An 18,670-nucleotide genomic window follows, 5' to 3' on the forward strand; every position below is an offset into this window, starting at 1 on the left:
AACATCTGGGTTCAGGGGCACCACGAAAACAAGGTTTGTTTAGATGAACTGCAGTTTCGCTTTATGTCTGAACCCAAACCTGCCCACAAGCTATGGTTTATTTAGGGCCGACAAACTAAAACCGCAGTTTGAGTCTGGTCTGCAAACTGGAGCTGGAGCCACATCTGAATTTACAGGCTTTCCAATGAAAGGGCCCCTGTTCTGCCTCAAGAACTATTGCACTATGAGCAAAAGAAGTAAACTGATGAAGCTTAGGACTGAGGAGATAGGATCCAAAAGCAGGCAAGCAGCTCTGAACCTTGATTTGCCTACTCTGTTGTCTGGAAGCTCAAACGATTGACTTGTCCCTGCAGAGATATGAGCAGCTTTTTGTTCATCCTCCCACTTTCCCCTGTAAAACCTGCTCTTTGGGCACTGAAACAGAGGAAACGTTGATCTGTGGAAAATCCGATTGACATTTGCTCTGATTCAGTGGTAAAGATCTCTCTCTCCCCCCCCCCAGGGGAAAGTGGCAGCCTGGATCAACCCCATGGTGTGGGTTCTTAATTATGATTTGCACAAACCATGGTTTCAGATTATATTTGCCCAGGTCAATGCATGTACTGTGGAAGCCATTCTGGTCAGAATGACTAATTTGTGGGAACCTCTCATAGACTTTTCGTGTGAAAAAGAAAATGAAATAATGTTTTTATTGTATTTATATCAAAGTCTTAATTTGGATAAAAAGGAAGAAAAAAATATTTGGATAAAAAGGAAGAAAAAAATATTTGATATCAAGTTTTGTATTATTCTCTATAAACCCTAATAAAATTTATTCCAAAAGAGAGAGACTAATTTCAACCTCCAGTTTCAAGGAGCTATTTACTTTTAATTACCTTGGTACTCTATGTGGTCTTCAACAGAAGAGGAAGGGCTCCCCTTTACTGTAATAAAACTCCAAGGATGCCTAGAAAAATCAAAAGAAAAACCGTATTTCATATTTATTTATGTACAGCATAAAGAAGTGTGCAGTCTATTAGAATACTTCATTTTGAAGCTGCCCAGCCAACCTGATTTATGAAATCTGTCGAGTTATATAATGTCCTTTTCTACCTCATTTTTTCCAACTAAGAAAAGATACTGACAAGGAATCCTCTTCCTTGTTCAAATGCCCCTTATTTCTTTCAGCTCATAACATAGTTCCTGCTTTTAACTGAGAATCCAACCTTGCAAATGCCAGACGAAGATAAACCTGGGCAGTCTGAAAACGACGAAAAATTCAAACTTGGGAGGGGAAGCTTGTTAAAAGCTCACTGATGATCCTCCAGAGAAAGTTGTTTGAGGGTCAGACCCATAAAGAACTTGTTATGTGACAGAGTTCTGCAGAAATGAATGTCTAAGAAACGGAAAATACTTGGCCTCCACTCTATGGCCTTTAAAAGAATCTAGATTTGGCAAAAGATGCAAACGAAATACAAAAAGGGTATTAGTGGGAATGCTCAATGCATCACATTTTATTGATTAGCTGGCAATCTGCTGTTGTTTTAAAGGGCCTCAGATGAATCTATGCTTGCCAGTTCTCTTGAAATGCTGGAGATTTAGGAATTAGAAATTAATTGTTATTGTCATAATTTGGCTATTATTGGAAAACTAATAAAACATTTATATATATATATATAAAAGATTTAGGAATTAGGTTTACATGTTCTAATCAACTCCAGGTGAGCAATATGTGCTTTTTCACGGCTGCTGGCATTCTTGGGCACAGCTTTGGAGATCGCTAAGAACATTAGCAGAAGAATACGGATTTTGCACAGAACAGGCACAAACAAGGACTGGATAATCTTAGCAGTTTGTGCTTGGGCTATAAGCAGATCACTTGATCAACCAGTTTCACTCTTTTTTTTAATATATATATATATATATATATATATATAGAAAAGCCACGTTGCAAATGTGCAAAGTCTTGAAGTCTATAGGTCATCTAGGATACTTTCAGGGTCCCAGGGTCCCAGAAGACATATTGGACAAACATTCACTTGTGAACTAGAGTTTGTGCACTGGAGACTTCTCTGTGTTGGAACGAACATCCTCCTCCTTAGTCTCAGCTTCCCCCCTTGCAGAACTCAGCAGGAAGGACAACACTAGAATCAGTGGTCTCCACCCGTCGTTGGCTCTGGCGCCACCTACTGTTGGCCTCCCTGTTTTCCACCCTACTGGCTCCAATGGGCCCCAGCCATTATTGTCTCTAAGCACCGCTCCTTGCAACCCTGTGCAGCAAACCCAATGGAAGCTGCAAATATGAAATTCTTGAGACAGATCTGCCAGGGGGCCAGGTGCAACTACTGGAAATGTTTGCTTCATACCACATGGCAAAGGCATTTGGGAAGCTATGATCTCCCTCCAAATGAGCGGGGTGGGCTGGTGGGAGAAAGGGCATGTCAATTGCTTAAAATGCCAGGAGATTATTTTTTTAAAAACTGTTGTTGTTTTTTGTAGACGGCTCTGTTGGAACCTGAACACATCAAATGAGAACCATTTGATTAAATCAGAATGGAGAGAGAGAGAAAAACAAACACAAAAGAAGACATGCAAAAATATGGCCCATATAGTTAATACAAGGCACAGTCTCTTGCAGTGCAAGTCTATGCATGTTTACTTGGAAGTAAGCCCTATGGTGCACAGTATTGCTAACTCGCAGGAAGAACCACCTGAGATGCCCAGGCCTGTGAGTATCAAGAGGATTTCTTGGCTGATGTGGGTAGACTCCCTGCAGCTCGGTCTTTTTTGGAGAAGAGCAGCTGGGTGGAGCACAGGGGGTGAATCAGTGCCGGCCTGATACAGCCAGACCCCTGATCTATCTAGCTCAGTATTGCATATGGGCACCTCTGGGCTCTTAGTATTCAGTGGAAGCGATCCAAGTGCATACTTGGAAATTTAGGTGTATGCAAATAAAGCAGAATAAGGTGCCGTGTCACGCTGGCACAGCAAATCTAGAAAAGAAACTGACTTTTTGCAGTTGCAAAAGTGACAAAGAAATGCATTGCAAAAACGTGGGGTGAGCAAATGATTCATGGTTAGGAGAAGAATGCGGCAAAGAAATCAGGATGAATGCTCAGTAAAGAGTGGATATAGGCTGGATCTAGACACGTCAAAGAAGTGACTCAGTTCAATGCGCTGTAAACTCACACAGGGAAATCCGGTAGGGAAAGTCGGGACTCCACAGCGCCATCTGGTGCCACAGTGTTATATCGCATATACAACACATATAAAACACTTTTTCTTTACCAGTCTAGCTGAGTCCATGGTCTAACCTCCATGTCAGCTTTGTGCAAGCAAATCAGGTTGAAGACTCAACAAACAGGTCATCTGGAAAATCCCTACTTTGACCTGTCAGCAGTGCTCCAAGCATTCAGAGGAACCCAGAGATGCCAAACCATTTAACCTGAAAATGTTTGCATGCAAAATAAGTGCTCTGTCACTACGGCTTTTCCACCAAGTTGGGCAATAAGTTCTCAAGTCTCATAGTGAAACATGCTCAGCTGAGCTACTGAATCTCTTTCAAACTATCTAATTAACTTCTGAACACTCCAAGTGGCAAGAAGAGGGGAAAATAACTATGTGAGATGTTTTTGCTATTGGGGTGGGGGGATGGGGACGCAGAATTATTTTAGGTACAGGCAGGATACAATAGGGCCTCTGTGTTGGTAAAGTTGGCAGGCCAGACTCCTACCTAAAACCAAGGTGGAGGAAATGCTTGCTGCCCAGTCTGGTCATTGCTTTCCTGGCTGAATCATCCAAATTTTTGGATCCTTCATCATTGACCGCAACTGCCAGGATCATGCCGTTGTGAACTGCATTCAAATACCGGACGAGTCTGATGCTTTCACCTTTGAGTTTGTAGGTGTCAAACCTAAAGAAACAGGCAGGAGCACATTAACAGCAGTTTGCCACCATAGATCCATCTATAGATATAGCTGGAAACAAGTAATAAGACAAAATGAAAGGTTGAAGACCACAAAGTAAGCTGTCCTGCCACGCTTAGCTCACCTTATCTTACTCAGTCTACCTGAGAAGCCATTCTTGTGTTCCTATACCAATAGCTTGGGAACTTTCACCGCTATAACTAAGCCAAGTTTTACTGCCTGTGCGACCTTCACTTAATGCTGGGTGGAAAAGCACATAAATTTGACCTCTGGAGAGTTTGTATGTAAACCATTTTTAGCTTACTAAACATGTGATATTTTCCTATGCAGGAAAAAGAGGGTAATTCTGGACTTCACTAGGGCATATTTTAAAGGTCTCATACTTCCATGCTTTACTTTGCTTCATATTTTGCAACTTTAAATCTCTGCTGGGGTTCACTCACCAAAGGGGGGCGGGAGTAAAGGACCCCTGACAGTTAAGTCCAGTCGCAGATGACTCTGGGGTTGTGGCGCTCATCTCGCTTTACAGGCCAAGGGAGTTGGCGTTTGTCCTCAGACTGTTTTTCCGGGTCATGTGGCCAGCATGACCAAGCCCCTTCTGGCGCAACGGAATACCAAAACCAGAGCAGTGCACAGAAATGCCATTTACCTTCCCGCCAGAGTGGTACCTATTTATCTACTTGCACTTTTTTTGGGCGTGCTTTCAAACTCCTAGGTTGGCAGGAGCTGGAACTGAGCAATGGGAGCTCACCAAGTTGCGGGGATTCGAACCGCCGACCTTCTGATCGGCAAGCCCAAGAGGCTCAGTGGTTTAGACCACAGTGCCACCTGCGCCCCGCCACCAAAGAGTACTTTGGTGGTATTTTTTTCCTTGCCACCAATACATACTTTATTTCCAATCACTGCATACCCTACAACTTCCTGCTGAAATCATGTAACTATTTACACCACAAATGTTCTAGTTTCTTTTTTTTTTTGTCCAGCTCTTGTTATGCTGTAGCGCAAGAATGCCCCTTCAGACAGCAATAATGCAACAACCCCATGGAAGCATCGCAGAACAACTAATGAAGCGGAATTATGTGTGGATGGGCCAGTATAAATCCACCACCCAGGCCCTATTACTACGCCAGTGACATGTTGCAGAACATACCCTCAAAAAGCCCCTCTTAATTTGGAGGGACCCAATGCTTTACAGGGCTTGCCAATGTGTCTCACAACCAGAATCATTAATGCAGTACACAAAAGCTCATTAGCAATACACAGGGCTTGTCCACACAGTCTAAAAATGTGACTTGTAGGTTGCTCATTCCTTCGTTTTGTAGCTATGAACCACCTGATGTTTCTACTGTCCAGGTAGAAGCACAGAAAGAAGCAATATCACGGCTCTGAAGTCAGCAGCCTAAGCAAGCAGCAGTACATTAAAGCAATCATTCCTCCAGGAAAAGTCTTCATTCCCCAAGGGGGGCGGCATGCTTGGCTGACTCACGTCTGACCTCCAGAAGATGAGTGAATTCCTGAGAGAGGGAGCCACGGCAGAATAGGCCCTTATCAGCCCATCTGGGTATACATCTGTTTCATGTACGTGCAGTAAAGTATCCAATAAATCAACACAGAGAATTCCTAGAGAGTCCCATTACTAGCATTCCCCTTTAATGCTGTTAGTGTGGCAATTGGAAAAAGAAGCGTGGGGGGGGGATTGCCCCATTTTTTGAGCACATATATATTAAGGACCTATGTCAGCTAAAGCTAGCTCTATACAGGTACAGATCTCAGTGAGTTCAGCTACAAAGAGCACAAAGAATAGATAAAGTAGCACTTGGTAAAATTCGTCTATGCTGATTAAAATATTCACAGTTAACGTGGAGTGGGGAGAAATTCAAGTTGGTTCACATTCAAATGCCCAAATTGAACTTTACGAAACAGTATGTTTTGTGATATATAATTATAGAATCATAAGAGTTTGAAGGGATCCTGTGTAGACTAAATCGCAGCCATCCTTCAAAATTCACACTTCTCTGAATTTTGCAATGCTGTTCTGTGGCCAAGCATTGTGTACGGAAATGCACATACTAGAGTAAAGTGTGCATCAAAGGGTATCTATTTGTGAAAATAATGTAACAACAGAAATGTATTGTGTTAGGGGAAATCGTTTTGCAAAAATGCGCGTATCAGACAAAACTGCATAGACAAATGTGTATGTTCGGGGGGAAATCACATTAAAATTCTGGTGGGTTTCATGAGGACTTTAAAAAAATCAGATTGATGTGGAAATGTGGAGAACTGCACTTAAGACTGTAAGAAACTGAGTAGAATTGGAATTAAGAAATTGACTCACCGATCAGAATGGACAACTGTCCCTGTGTTCGGGTCTATGACATGGACAATAACACCACGATGTCCCCAGCTTCGTTCAAAGTAGTAGCCTCCTTCTTGCATGCCACCTGGGTTCAGGGTCTTGTTTAGGAAAGTCCACGATAGCTTCCTCTCACCATGGACCTCAAGAGTCCCACCATCGATCACCCCAATATACTTCTTTCCAAAGTAACTGTCTGGTTGGCTGCCATCATCAGCACTAAGGGGTTAAAGAAAAACTAGATCATTTGAGTACATAAATACAAATGTGAAGGTCTACAGAATTAATAGCTATCTAGCTAGATCCTGGTAGTACTCATATTTTGCTTAGATCTTCTGAAAAGCGACACACTTTAAGTATTGGTTCCTTGAAGGAAATAACATATCACAGGCGAATGTGGAATTGTAAGGGCCATCTCTAAACATTTTGCTTCCTGTGGCAGATCAGCACATTGAGCCTTCCTCCTAGCCAAAGCACATTGTACACAAAGTGGGCCAAGTTATTTTGGCACCAGAGGCAGAAAACCCCATAAGCACCTCTCCTAGACAGTAACAGAATAATGATAATACTAAATTAAATAGCTAAGCATTTGCTGCTGTTCCTTGGCTACTCTGAATTAGTATTTGTTTGCATCTGAAATGGTGTCCAAAAAGCACACCATTGTGATAATATATATTGTGTGAAATGTACGGGTGGCATCCAATTAAGTCCTTCTTAGGGTAGACCCACTGAAATTAATAGACCCAAGTTAATTGGGGAGACTCTTGAGAGTCCCATGGACTGCAAGAAGATCAAACCTCTCCATTCTGAAGGAAATCAGCCCTGAGTGCTCACTGGAAGGACAGATCCTGAAGCTGAGGCTCCAATACTTTGGCCACCTCATGAGAAGAGAAGACTCCCTGGAAAAGACCCTGATGTTGGGAAAGATTGAGGGCACAAGGAGAAGGGGACGACAGAGGACGAGATGGTTGGACAGTGTTCTCAAAGCTACCAGAATGAGTTTGACTAAACTGCGGGAGGCAGTGGAAGACAGGAGTGCCTGGCGTGCTCTGGTCCATGGGGTCACGAAGAGTCGGACATGACTAAACGACTAAACAACAACAACAATTGGGGCTATTCTTTCAAGTGGGTCTACTCTCAGTATGACTGCTAGTAGATGCAACCTTATGCTTTTATCATTGGTCCTGGATGTGGTTTAATTTTTATGGTACCCCAAAGATAATCCTTCCAGTGCTTTCTGTACTTGGGATAAATGTACTGTGGTTCACAATGTGTTTATAAACCTGTTTGATTTTGGGTGTGGTCTTTGTCCTGCCACGATACTCCCAGATACCTCTCAGGAGATTAGCACCTCAGAGCCATTGTCTTTATGCCAACACCACCATAGCAACTCTCCTGCCAAGAGCTCATGAGGGAGCTTGGACCTGTGTGTGTGTGTGTGTGTTTTGTTTTTTTAAGGGGCCTAGGAAGTCTAATCTTCAAAATTATGGGATGAAGTCTGTCTAATTACATACCGCCCATACAAGATGATTGTCAGGTTGCTCCGGAAAGGACAGCTCTCACTCCCGACATGAAGCTCTCCGTCATTTTCGATCAAAATATGTCGAGTGCGCAAAACAATAGGGCCTGTGTTGTCTTTAATCACTAGCTTTCCTGTAGGGGAAAAAAAAGAGTTTTTTGCTTTGAGGGTGTGGTAAGATTTAAATCAACCAGAATTCAGAGTATCCTTTTATTTACTACATGAGTTTGGGTTTCCTAATTTTGCCACTTTTAATAAGGCACAGCGTAAACATGTCTTTATTGTTTTAACTGCGAAAAACCCCATATTGGGTTTCTGATTTTCTGTTTTTTTAATTTTATTTTAAATCTGCTGTAGGTACATTGGAAGCTGCCTTATATTGAGTCAGGCAAATGGTCATTTTTGCGCAGTGTTGTCTACACGGCCCGGCAGCAGTTTTCCAGGATTTCAGACAGATTTCTTTCCCAGCCCTACTTGGACATGCCAGGGATTGAAACTGGAAATGTCTGCATGCAAAGCAGATACTCTACCACTAAGCTATGGCCTCTTCCCCTCTAAATGTCTCTAAAGATTTCCACGGACAAAGGAAGGCTCTGTGTACCTAGTCCAGGCTAGAAAACATGTGTCACATGTGAATGTGGCATTGTCAGGGCCGGCCCCAAACATTTTGCTGCCTGAGGTGGATTGGCATCTTCCCCTGCTGTGAATATATCTATGCAATCGGCTTTCGAGCCTAGATATTTGCACCTTGGGAACATCAGGGTTGTTTTCTTCTTAAGCCCATGCACACCATGGCTTATAGCAGGCATAGGCAAACTCTGGCCCTCCAGATGTTTGGGACTACAATTCCCATCATCCTTGACCACTGGTCCTGTTAGCTAGGGGTGATGGGAACTGTAGCCCCAAACATCTGGAGGGCCAGAGTTTGCCTATGCCTGGCTTATAGCCCTGATTCAGTGTCTGCTTTGCACTAAGAAAACCTGAATTCTGACACCAGCATCTATTAAATTATACCGATATGTTATTTTGCTTCCGATAGTCACAGGGAGGAGAAATCTACCGTCAGATCATAGGAAATCTTACTCAGCACCTCCCACTCGCCAAACTAGCCTCTTGCAATTTCAGCAGGCAAATAGCCTCACACTTTGCCATAAAGACAAGAAACTTGTTTTTAATAATAATAATAATAAATAATAATAATCCTCTGAAAGCTGAGAGTTTCAAAGTGCTCAATTTGGCTTTAAGCTGTTGGCAAAGAATAGGAATATCCCTGGCCTTGCTTCTTAATGTTGGCCCTGCTCAGCAAAGGCAAGGAAGCATTGGTCAGTCTCAAGGACAGAATAAAAGTCTATTTCAACATTGCGAGTAAGACCTTTGAATCAGAGTTTGAAAGGGAGCATGTCAGAGTGCGTCCAAGGCAGTACTAATCCTCTCCAAGTCCTCCTCCATGCAAATTGACTGATGCAACGTGAGCCATGTTGTTCTACAAGCAGAGAAGCTCTTGCAGAGCAAAAAGCTCACATGGATAGCGTTGGCCGACGCTACCAGCCACTGCTGACAGCACCAGGGTGCCTTTTTATAGCAGTTTGTGCCTCTGTCCCATCTTGTAATTACATGCACAGTGCATAATTAGCAGGGCGTCGAAAGAGGAAGTCACCAAGCAGCAGTGATCAAACATGTTGGGTCGCCTTCGCAATTTTCCCAGCCAGAAAAGCAAAACAAGTTCAGAGGCACACAACATAGCCGATCAAATCTCATGCACCGCAACATCCCAAAGCTGGGTTTCTCCTGGATACGCTGCCTATTAAGTGGATTTATTTTCGTGTGTGTGTGTGTGCGCGCGTTCGCGTGTGCGCATGCGTAGAGGGGAAGCATTCAACCCTGAGTGTGTGTAAGCTGCTTTGAAAATTTATTTGATTTTTTTGCAGAGGTTTCCCTCCAAGGCCACAGCCAATTTACCCAACTATTAACTTTGTTTTTGGCAAGCTAAGCTTACCTCCATTTGTGATGTTGATGGAATGGACCGTGGCAGAAGACGATAAGAGGAGCTTCCGGCCTTCGCTGATGTTCACCTGGTTATCTTCGTCATGCCCAGGGTTCCAGAGTTCCAGCTCTGGATCCAGGTCAGGACAGGATGAGGCCGCTCCTGCAGGGATAAGCAAAGGAAGCTGTGAATGACATGAATTTGTCACGAGGCATAAGGGGCAAAATGACACCACATTTGGCAGGCAAAAGGCCTGGCTCCTCACGGTATTATTGTGCTTTCACCCCACATTTCCTCCAAAGAGCTCGAGGTGCCATATGTGGCTCTACCCTTGTACCTAGGACCCTCATACCAACGGGACCTCCTCTCCTGGTATGCCCCGCGGAGGACCTTAAGGTTCATAAATAACAACACTTTGGAAGTCCCGAGCCCCAAGGAGGTTCGATTCAAATATCCTTTATTAGGCATAGCAAACCACACATTATCAAACAGATACCGTTTACAAATTGTGCAAAATACAAGCTCAACATAACAAGGTTTCTCCCAGTCAGATCTTTAACTCCAGAAAAAAATCAATTTGCATAAATAATACTATACAACACTACCACATCACCAATCAATTAAGAACCACTAAATATCTTTATAATGGCCCAGTCTTTCTACATGGACAGAAAGGAGGTCTAAACCAAGGAGGTTAGATTGGCCTCAATCAGGGCCAGGGCCTTTTCAGCTCTGGCCCCGGCCTAGTGGAACACCCTACCGCAGGAGGTCAGGGATTTGACATCTTTCCGCAGGGCCTGCAAGAAGGAGCTGTTCCACCAGGCCTTTGGGTTGGACTCAGTCTAACCCCCCCCCATTTATTTATTTATTTATTTATTTATTTATTTATTTATTTATTTATTTGATGGAACCCCTTATATGGGATTTGTATATCAATTTTCCCTCGGCTCTTTTTGCTGGCCCATGTAGGACCAGTATGGATAGTTGGCCCCGGTGAATATTTGACATTTTCTCCCTTATGGCTTTGATCTATAGGCTACCACTAAAATGAGGCTGCATTTTAAGCTGTATTCTAACTTATATTTTAATCAACTGCTGCTGTTTTTAAAATGTTTTTACTGTAGTTATATTCAGTGTTAGCCGCCCTGATCCTGGTCTTGGCCGGGGAGGGCGGGGTATAAATAAGATATTATTATTATTATTATTATTATTATTATTATTATTATTATTACCCCATCTTCATTTTATCCTAACAACAGCCCAGCCCGTTAGGTTAGACTGAGAGTGACTGGCCCAGCTTCATGGCTGATTGGGGATTTGAACCCCGATTTGAATCCTAGTCCAACACTCTAACCACATGCCACTCAACATTTTACAGCTGAACATCAGCACCACTTTGTATAGTATTTTATAACCCTATTCTCACACCCCCGGTTCCACCACCCCACTTCTGCCACCTCTTTCTCTTTGGGGAAGGACCATCGCTCCATGGTAGAACACCTGCTGTGCATGCAGAAAGACCCAAGTCCAGTCCTCAGCATCTCCAGGTAGGGCAGGGAGAAGGAAGTGTTCTTCAACCTGGGGTCCCCCATCATCCATAGCCAGCTTAGCCCAATGGTGAAGGATGATGGGAGTTGTAATCCACTCACTTCTGTGGACCCCAGGTGGAAGAACATTGGTCTGTCTAACTCAGTACTGTCTATACCAATGACAAAGCAGCCTCACAGGCTACAAATGCGCGCACACACAGAAACCCTGAAGTTTATTCTTTGTCTGCTATGCACCCTAAACTTTACAATTTAACCTCTTTCCTATTGGCTTCTGAAGCAGACGGTTTATTAAGTGGGCTGTAATCGTTCTCTTTAAATAAAAACCAAGAATGCTTAAGCATATTTAATCTCGCAGTGGAACTGGCTGTACTTAAAGAAGTAAGCAGTAAAACCTACCAATATATAAATACGCTTGCAACGTACTTGGAAGAACAAACACATGAAAATAGAACAATGAACATAATACTAAGGAACAAGCAGTTATAGATCCGTTTCAACTGCCAAGTCTTTTTCAAATATTTCCCAATTAGTCCCAAGTCCTTGGGAAAGTGTTCTCAAAGCAATTTTCTTTGGGAAGTAGGTCCAAATAATTCTAATTGTTCATCAGGAGCTGGTAAGAATTATTTTAGCTGATCAGTAAGTAAGCTGAACAGGGGGGATTTATTTGGGCACACTTCCCAAGGAATATTTATTTGAAAACCTTTCTCAATGACTTAGAACTAATTGGGACATATTTGGAAAAGACTTAATAGTCAAAATGATCCATAACTGGGCGTTCCTTAGAATTAATCTTCATTGCGTGGCAAGGTCCCAAACCCTCCCAGGAAGTGGAATAAAGACACATGAAACAGTATTTTAGGTTAATGGACGAAAAAGGCCACAACTTTGTTGGTTACAGAATGTGAGTGGTATTGGCTTAGGCATTGGAAACCACATGGCTATATCTGAGTCCTGCCCATCTGCAGGAGTCTTGGAAGGGTTAATCACCAGTAGGGGGAGCCCTGCTGATGCACATCAACTAGGAACTCCCCCAGGGTCACTGCTAGGGGTCGTGCCATGGCCCTAGCCCCCCATCTGGGGCTTCGGACAGGGACCACGCCCCTCAGATTCATTTAAGGGAATACCCTTGAAATAGGAGGGGTAGATGATAGCCATTACCTCCCCTCCCCTTCAACCTAATACTACTCCAATGCCTAACCGCCAAACCTTACAAAGTTGTGACGAATTGCGAAAAACCAAATGGCTGATGCCAATTTGCCCAGCGGAAAAAATTCCTACCAGGCCCCCGTTAAAAAACAGGCGACCAACCGAAGTCCATAGGAAGTCAGGAGATAAAGAGCCTAACCAAAGGGAGGGGGCGGGAGAACTGTCCGAGCAGGGAGAAAAGGAACTTGCCCTCGGCTGTGGGCAGTTTAAATAGCCTGTGCCACGCTCCGGACTGTCCGGATTGGATAGCCTTGGGTTGATGTGGCTGAGGACCAAGCAATGGCGCAGGGGCTATCCCGCCCCATGCGCGTGGGGAGGACTTGCTCCCAGCCCGCAGCATCACATCCCCGGGGACAGGAAATGGTTTTGTCCTATTTTTATGAGTATGGTCTTTGAAGTACAGTGGTACCTCGGGTTAAGTACTTAATTCGTTCTGGAGGTCCGTTCTTAACCTGAAACTGTTCTTAACCTGAAGCACCACTTTAGCTAATGGGGCCTCCTGCTGCCGTCGTGCCGCCAAAGCTTGATTTCTGTTCTCATCCTGAAGCAAAGTTCTTAACCCGAGGTACTATTTCTGGGTTAGCGGAGTCTGTAACTGAAGCGTATGTAACCGGAAGCGTATGTAACCCGAGGTACCGCTGTACAAGTACTGTATAAGGACCCTCAATGCATGTCATACTCCACTTAAAGAAGATCCGGTGCAACTCAACACACGTTCAGTCTACAATTCTCTGTACACTTTGCTGAGAATCAGCTCTGCTGAGCGCAGTGGGAATTACTTCCAAGTAAACATGCTTAGGACTGCATTGTTCTGATAATGTTTACTATTTGGATTGGCAGTGAGCTGGGGTTGGGAGCCAGTGCGCTTTCAAATGCACAAACCGAATTAGAGATCAACACCCAACATGCTCAGAGTAGACTTACTGGAATCAATGGATTCCCAGAGTGTCTTAATCAATCCCTTTTCCCAGGGAGCTCCGGGAATTGTAGCTCTGGGAGGGGAATGGGGTCTCCCGGCGACTCTCAGCACCCTTAACAAACTACAGTTCCCCGAATTCTTTGTGGGGGGGGGGAAGCCATGACTGTTTAAAGTGGTATCGGGGTGCTTTAATTGTATGGTCCAGATGTGTCCTTTGAAATTAACCTGACAACCAACCCCAATTCCTCCCTGCCAAGTCTCTCTGAAAGGAGGATCACATTTCATTCTTTTGCCCTGTAAATACTTTCCACTGCAACTATTCAGGAAATTCTCTGACTGACAAGAGTCATACTGCTGTGTGTGTGTTTTTCTTTTCTTTTCTTGTGCCATTGGAAAGATAAATTGAGAATTCTAAACAAACTCTCTCCATCTGCATTGAGTTTCCTGTCACATTCCAAAAAAACAAACAAGTCCAGGGCTGAAAGAGACCCTGGAAAGGGATCAGTCAATCTACTAGCCTGTGGTTTCTCGACCGAATCCACCTTCGCTCTTCTCTAGCCTCAAGTGACCAGCTTTAAAGGACAGAGTTCATACGTTCTTACGAGTTCCATAGAACAGGCATGGACACGGGATCTCTTAGTAGATCTTTGAGTGATTTAAAATAAATCCGGAAATGTTTCTAACTTCCAGTAATTTAAAAATAGTAAGTAAATAGCAAAACAAAACCCAAACCGACTTTCATTCTGTTAATATCTGTCCTGTAAAATATTAATGGTTGGCTTTGATCAGCATTCCCCTTGCTCAATTCTGCAGGTCAGTTTTAATATATTTCATTATGCTAGTTTTAACCGCTGAATTCAAAATATTACAATATTGTTTTGAATTGTTTTATGTAATTTTATCATTGCAAGATGCCCTGGATTCCCTTTGGGAAAGAAGAGCAGGATTTAACTCTGAAATATATAAATAAGTGAATAAAACAAATCTCCTTTGTCGCACACCCTAATCCCCCCCTCCAGGTTACCACAGAGGCAAAATATCCTCCCTTTGTTTTCCGTCTTCCCTTCAACTGACAGCCTTAACGTTCAAAGGTCCAGAGAGTTCACAGATTCCTACCAGACTGTAATTTACTTTTTAAAAAATAACACATTACGAAAAATATATACTATGCAATGCAATATCCCAGCTTAACCCAGAAGCTAGGTTATCTGTATGTTGTTATATGTGGAATATTTTTTTCCAGATTTTTTAAAAATGGAAAAAAAAAGATATACTTCTGCAAACCTGAGGAACCCTAGAGTACAGTGGTACCTCGGGTTAAGTACTTAATTCGTTCTGGAGGTCCGTTCTTAACCTGAAACTGTTCTTAACCTGAAGCACCACTTTAGCTAATGGGGCCTCCTGCTGCTGCCGCGCCGCCGGAGCATGATTTCTGTTCTCATCCTGAAGCAAAGTTCTTAACATGAAGCACTATTTTTGGGTTAGCGGAGTCTGTAACCTGAAGCATATGTAACTCGAGGTACCACTGTATTCTGAAACCACTGCATTATATTTGGGTGTCCCACACTTCCACACCTGGCTTCCTAAATTATAGATACAGGGGTACCTCTGGTTAAGAACTTAATTCGTTCCAGAGGTCCTTTCTTAACCTAAAACAGTTCTTAACCTGAGGTACCACTTTAGCTAATGGGGCCTCCCGCTGCCGCCGAGCCACCGCCACACAATTTCTGTTCTCATCCTGAAGCAAAGTTCTTAACCCGAGGTACTTTTTCTGGGTTAGCGGAGTCTGTAACCTGAAGCATCTGTAACCTGAAGCATCTGTAACCCGACGTACCACTGTACTAGGCCCCGTGTTAGACAAACTCCAAATACCAGGGGCCAAAAAACTTCAGGAGCTGGGTCTCCCCCTTGTGTCCTCTTCTAAACTTCCTTTTTGGCCTCTGCCTGGCTGCTCATGGAAACCGAATGTTGAGCTAAAGGGATCATTAACGAACAAACTAATGAAAGGAAGATTAGATGCTCTGTTGATTGGGCTATAAAAATATTTCAAGGAACACCTGTTCGGGCTCCTAGAAGGAGATGCACAGCTGTATGAGCAGAAGGGACAGTTTTAATAGCCTATAGTAATGACAGCCTAAGCAAATAATTCAAGAACTGCATGAGAGAATTTCACCTAACACAGATGGCGGGTGGTTAGGGCTTAGGAAGCAAATCAAAGAGCTGACTGCCTGCTCTCTGCCAGGGAGAGAGACAGTTTTACAAGGTGCATCTCTGCATCTCTCCTCCATCACAGATGAAATTTCACACCCAGCTGCGAACTTCGTCTTCTCTCCCTTCTCCTAGGTCAGATTGTATTCTATCCCTCCTCTGTCATTGTGGAGGGATTAAAAACAATGGGACCGAGTATAGCATTTGTTTTTTTGCTTCCTGATGAAAACTTCCTGAGCACAAGAAGCAAAACAGGTAGTTAACGAGAGAGTAGCAATTTTGGATTCTGAGCATTCATTTCTGGAAATGTGTTTCATGAAAACAGGGCATGTTATAAAGGCAGGGGGGAAGCAACTGCTCTCCAGATGTTGCTGGACCTCATTTTCCCTCTTCCCTGTCCATCACCCACACAGGCTGGGGATGATGGGAGTTGGAGTTCAGAGCACCTCCTGTTCTAAAGCAGTGGTTTTCAATCAGTGTGCCGTGGCACCCTGGGGTGCCTTGAATGAGGGTCAGGGGTGCTGTGGGCAACCCTGGCCTCTGTCCCTCTTCCCTCCCTCCCTCCTCTGCCCTCTCATATCTCTGCCTCCCAAAGGCTTGCATAATATAATAATAATAATTTATTATTTATATGCCGCCCATCTGGTTAGTTCTCCCCAGCCACTCTGGGCGGCTTCCAAGCGAATATTAAAAACAATACGGCATCAGACATTAAAAGCTTCAGTTGTCTTTTAAAAGTAAAATAGTTATTTATTGCCTTGACATCTGCTGGGAGGGCGGGTGCCACCACCGAGAAGGCCCTCTGCCTGGTTCTCTGTAACCTCACTTCTCTCAGTGAGGGAACCGCCAGAAGGCCCTCGGTGCTGGACCTCAGTGTCTGGGCTGGATGATGTCTATTGCAGCAGCCCTGGCTATATGCTCCGCAGGTGAATGATGCCTCTGGGAGGCACCTCTATTTGGGGAGGGGGTGGGCAGCTCAGAGACCAGGGGTGGCAGATGTAGCTGGCCAGAGGACTCCCAAGGAGAGGGGAGAGAAGGCTGAGGGAACCCTCCACAAGGGAGGGTGTTCAAAAAAGGGTGAGAGGCTGCCAGTTCTGCAGGCAAGGGGTGACATAACTAGGTTCCTGAGCACCACAGGGGTGCCGCAGAAAGAATGTCGTGGTCAGGGGAGCCATGGACTCAAAAAGGTTGAAAACCTCTTTTCTAAAGAGTAGATACAGTGGTACCTTGGGTTAAGAACTAAATGCGTTCTGGAGGTCCGTTCTTAACCTGAAGCTGTTCTTAACCTGAAGTACCACTTTAGCTAATGGGGCCTCCCACTGTCGATGCGCCAACGCTGTGCAATATCTGTTCTCATCCTGAAGCAAAGTTCTTAACCTGAGGTACTATTTCTGGGTTAGCGGAGTCTGTAACCTGAAGCGTCTGTAACCCGAGGTACCACTGTACTGATGTAGCAGAAACTTTGTTGAAGTGAAACAGGACTGTGTCTGGTCTGTGTCTGGATGAGACACCTGACAGTGGCCCCACAAATGTCACCCTGAGTTCCACAATGGAAGACATGAAGAGTAGAAACCAGGGAAGACAAAAGAAAAATATGTTCAATAATATGCAGCTTCTGGGGGTTTGAGGGAATGATGAGTTGTGGGGGGAGGTACTTTAAAATCCTAAGCCACCCACTTTGAACCTGTGGGATAAGCAGCATTTTCATTGAAACAAACTCTAGGACTCCATATTTAATGGCATGAGCACCCGTACCATCCACGTAAATTTAGAAAAACAGGAACTGAGAGGAACTTTAAAGCTGTTTTGGCTCTGAGATGAGTTTTAAAGCTGCCCAGTGACTGAGAAACTACAGAGACCCATACAAATACCTTTAAGCTTTTTGAATTATCTGCTTGGCAGCAAAACAGGTGACTCTCCCTTCCCAGAATAAAACTATATTAATATTTATGTGCCAATTTTAAAAAAAAATTGTGTGTGTGTGTGTGTGTGTGTCATTGTAGTTGTCATCTTTTGAAACAAGCAAATAAATAAAAAGGAGGGCGTTCCTAGCACTTTGGGGTTATGTGCAATTTATGAATCCCATCATATTTCACTTATTAAATTAAACGGGAAGTTTTTAATGTTATAATGTTTTATTATGTTTTTGTATGTGCTGGAAGCTGCCCAGAGTGGCTGGGAAAACCCAGTCAGATGGGCGGACTGCAAATAATAAAATTATTAATTATTATTATTATATATTCAAACTTTTTTAAAAAAATTATTTGCAGCCTGACTTAAGAACCCCTCACGATATTAAAAAAAACAAAAACAGAACACAAAATGTGGAAAATAAAACGAATATTGTGGCCATTCAATTAAATCCATCCAGACTTACCCATTTGTACAGCAGGGACCATAAATAGCAAGGCCACTAAGCAGCTGGTCAGGAACATGTTTGGGTGTGGAAATGCACTGTGAAGATATCCCTTGTCTTCTGAAGACCTGTAAAAAGGAGCGGGGGTGAGGAAGAAAAGCAGTTTGAGAACGCTTCGTTTTTTTGCACAGGTATGGATATTTAGTTATTTATTTTCAATAAAATAAAATGAGGTAAGGTTAGGGCTTGATTGTATGACTAAGCCTATATTAGCTTATCCCTTTTCTTGACTCAGCAGAGCTAAGACAACAAGTGTGCTTTCCATACCACACCTCACTCTTAACTTTTATGCAGGCTTACGATAACATGAGCCGCCATTTAGGATTTTATATATATACGAAGTATTTACAGGGTGGGGCAGAAGAAGAAAGAATGCCCCATGTTGCAGGATAATCCAGAGGAATGCAGCATGGAGAACACAAGTCATACAGCTCAGCATGTAAAGAAAGGAAGGAAGAAAAACTCAGTAAAAATTATGCCAAGGTTCAAATTTGACAAACTAGTGGCAGCTTGAAGATGTGCATACACACCACAACACAACAAGCAACAGCAGCCAGACTTCGCAACCACACAAGCAAGCATTCGGGAGAATCCAATTAACTGGTTACCA

At 43.5% G+C, this 18,670-nt stretch overlaps 1 protein-coding gene and 1 long non-coding RNA gene across 7 annotated transcripts in view; one reads left to right on the forward strand and one right to left on the reverse strand.

The window, feature by feature from the left end:
- The window catches only part of LOC309518606, a 106,637-nt gene that overhangs the window by 86,181 nt on the left and 1,786 nt on the right, over positions 1-18,670 (forward strand). The window lies entirely within an intron of this gene.
- The window catches only part of CEMIP (cell migration inducing hyaluronidase 1), a 167,059-nt gene that overhangs the window by 56,279 nt on the left and 92,110 nt on the right, over positions 1-18,670 (reverse strand). For all 6 annotated transcript variants that reach the window (XM_082198302.1, XM_082198301.1, XM_082198300.1 and 3 more), the window contains exons 2-7: positions 18,022-18,128; positions 9,774-9,923; positions 7,773-7,911; positions 6,241-6,477; positions 3,713-3,892; positions 876-946 (exon numbers count right to left, since the gene is read on the reverse strand). In XM_082198302.1, the coding sequence (XP_082054428.1) occupies positions 876-946; positions 3,713-3,892; positions 6,241-6,477; positions 7,773-7,911; positions 9,774-9,923; positions 18,022-18,079 (835 nt within the window). In that variant the 5' untranslated portion in view covers positions 18,080-18,128. The remainder of the gene's footprint in view (positions 1-875; positions 947-3,712; positions 3,893-6,240; positions 6,478-7,772; positions 7,912-9,773; positions 9,924-18,021; positions 18,129-18,670) is intronic.

This window comes from Podarcis vaucheri, assembly GCF_965113315.1.
Source record: "Podarcis vaucheri genome assembly, chromosome: 14".
Taxonomy (NCBI): domain Eukaryota; kingdom Metazoa; phylum Chordata; class Lepidosauria; order Squamata; family Lacertidae; genus Podarcis; species Podarcis vaucheri.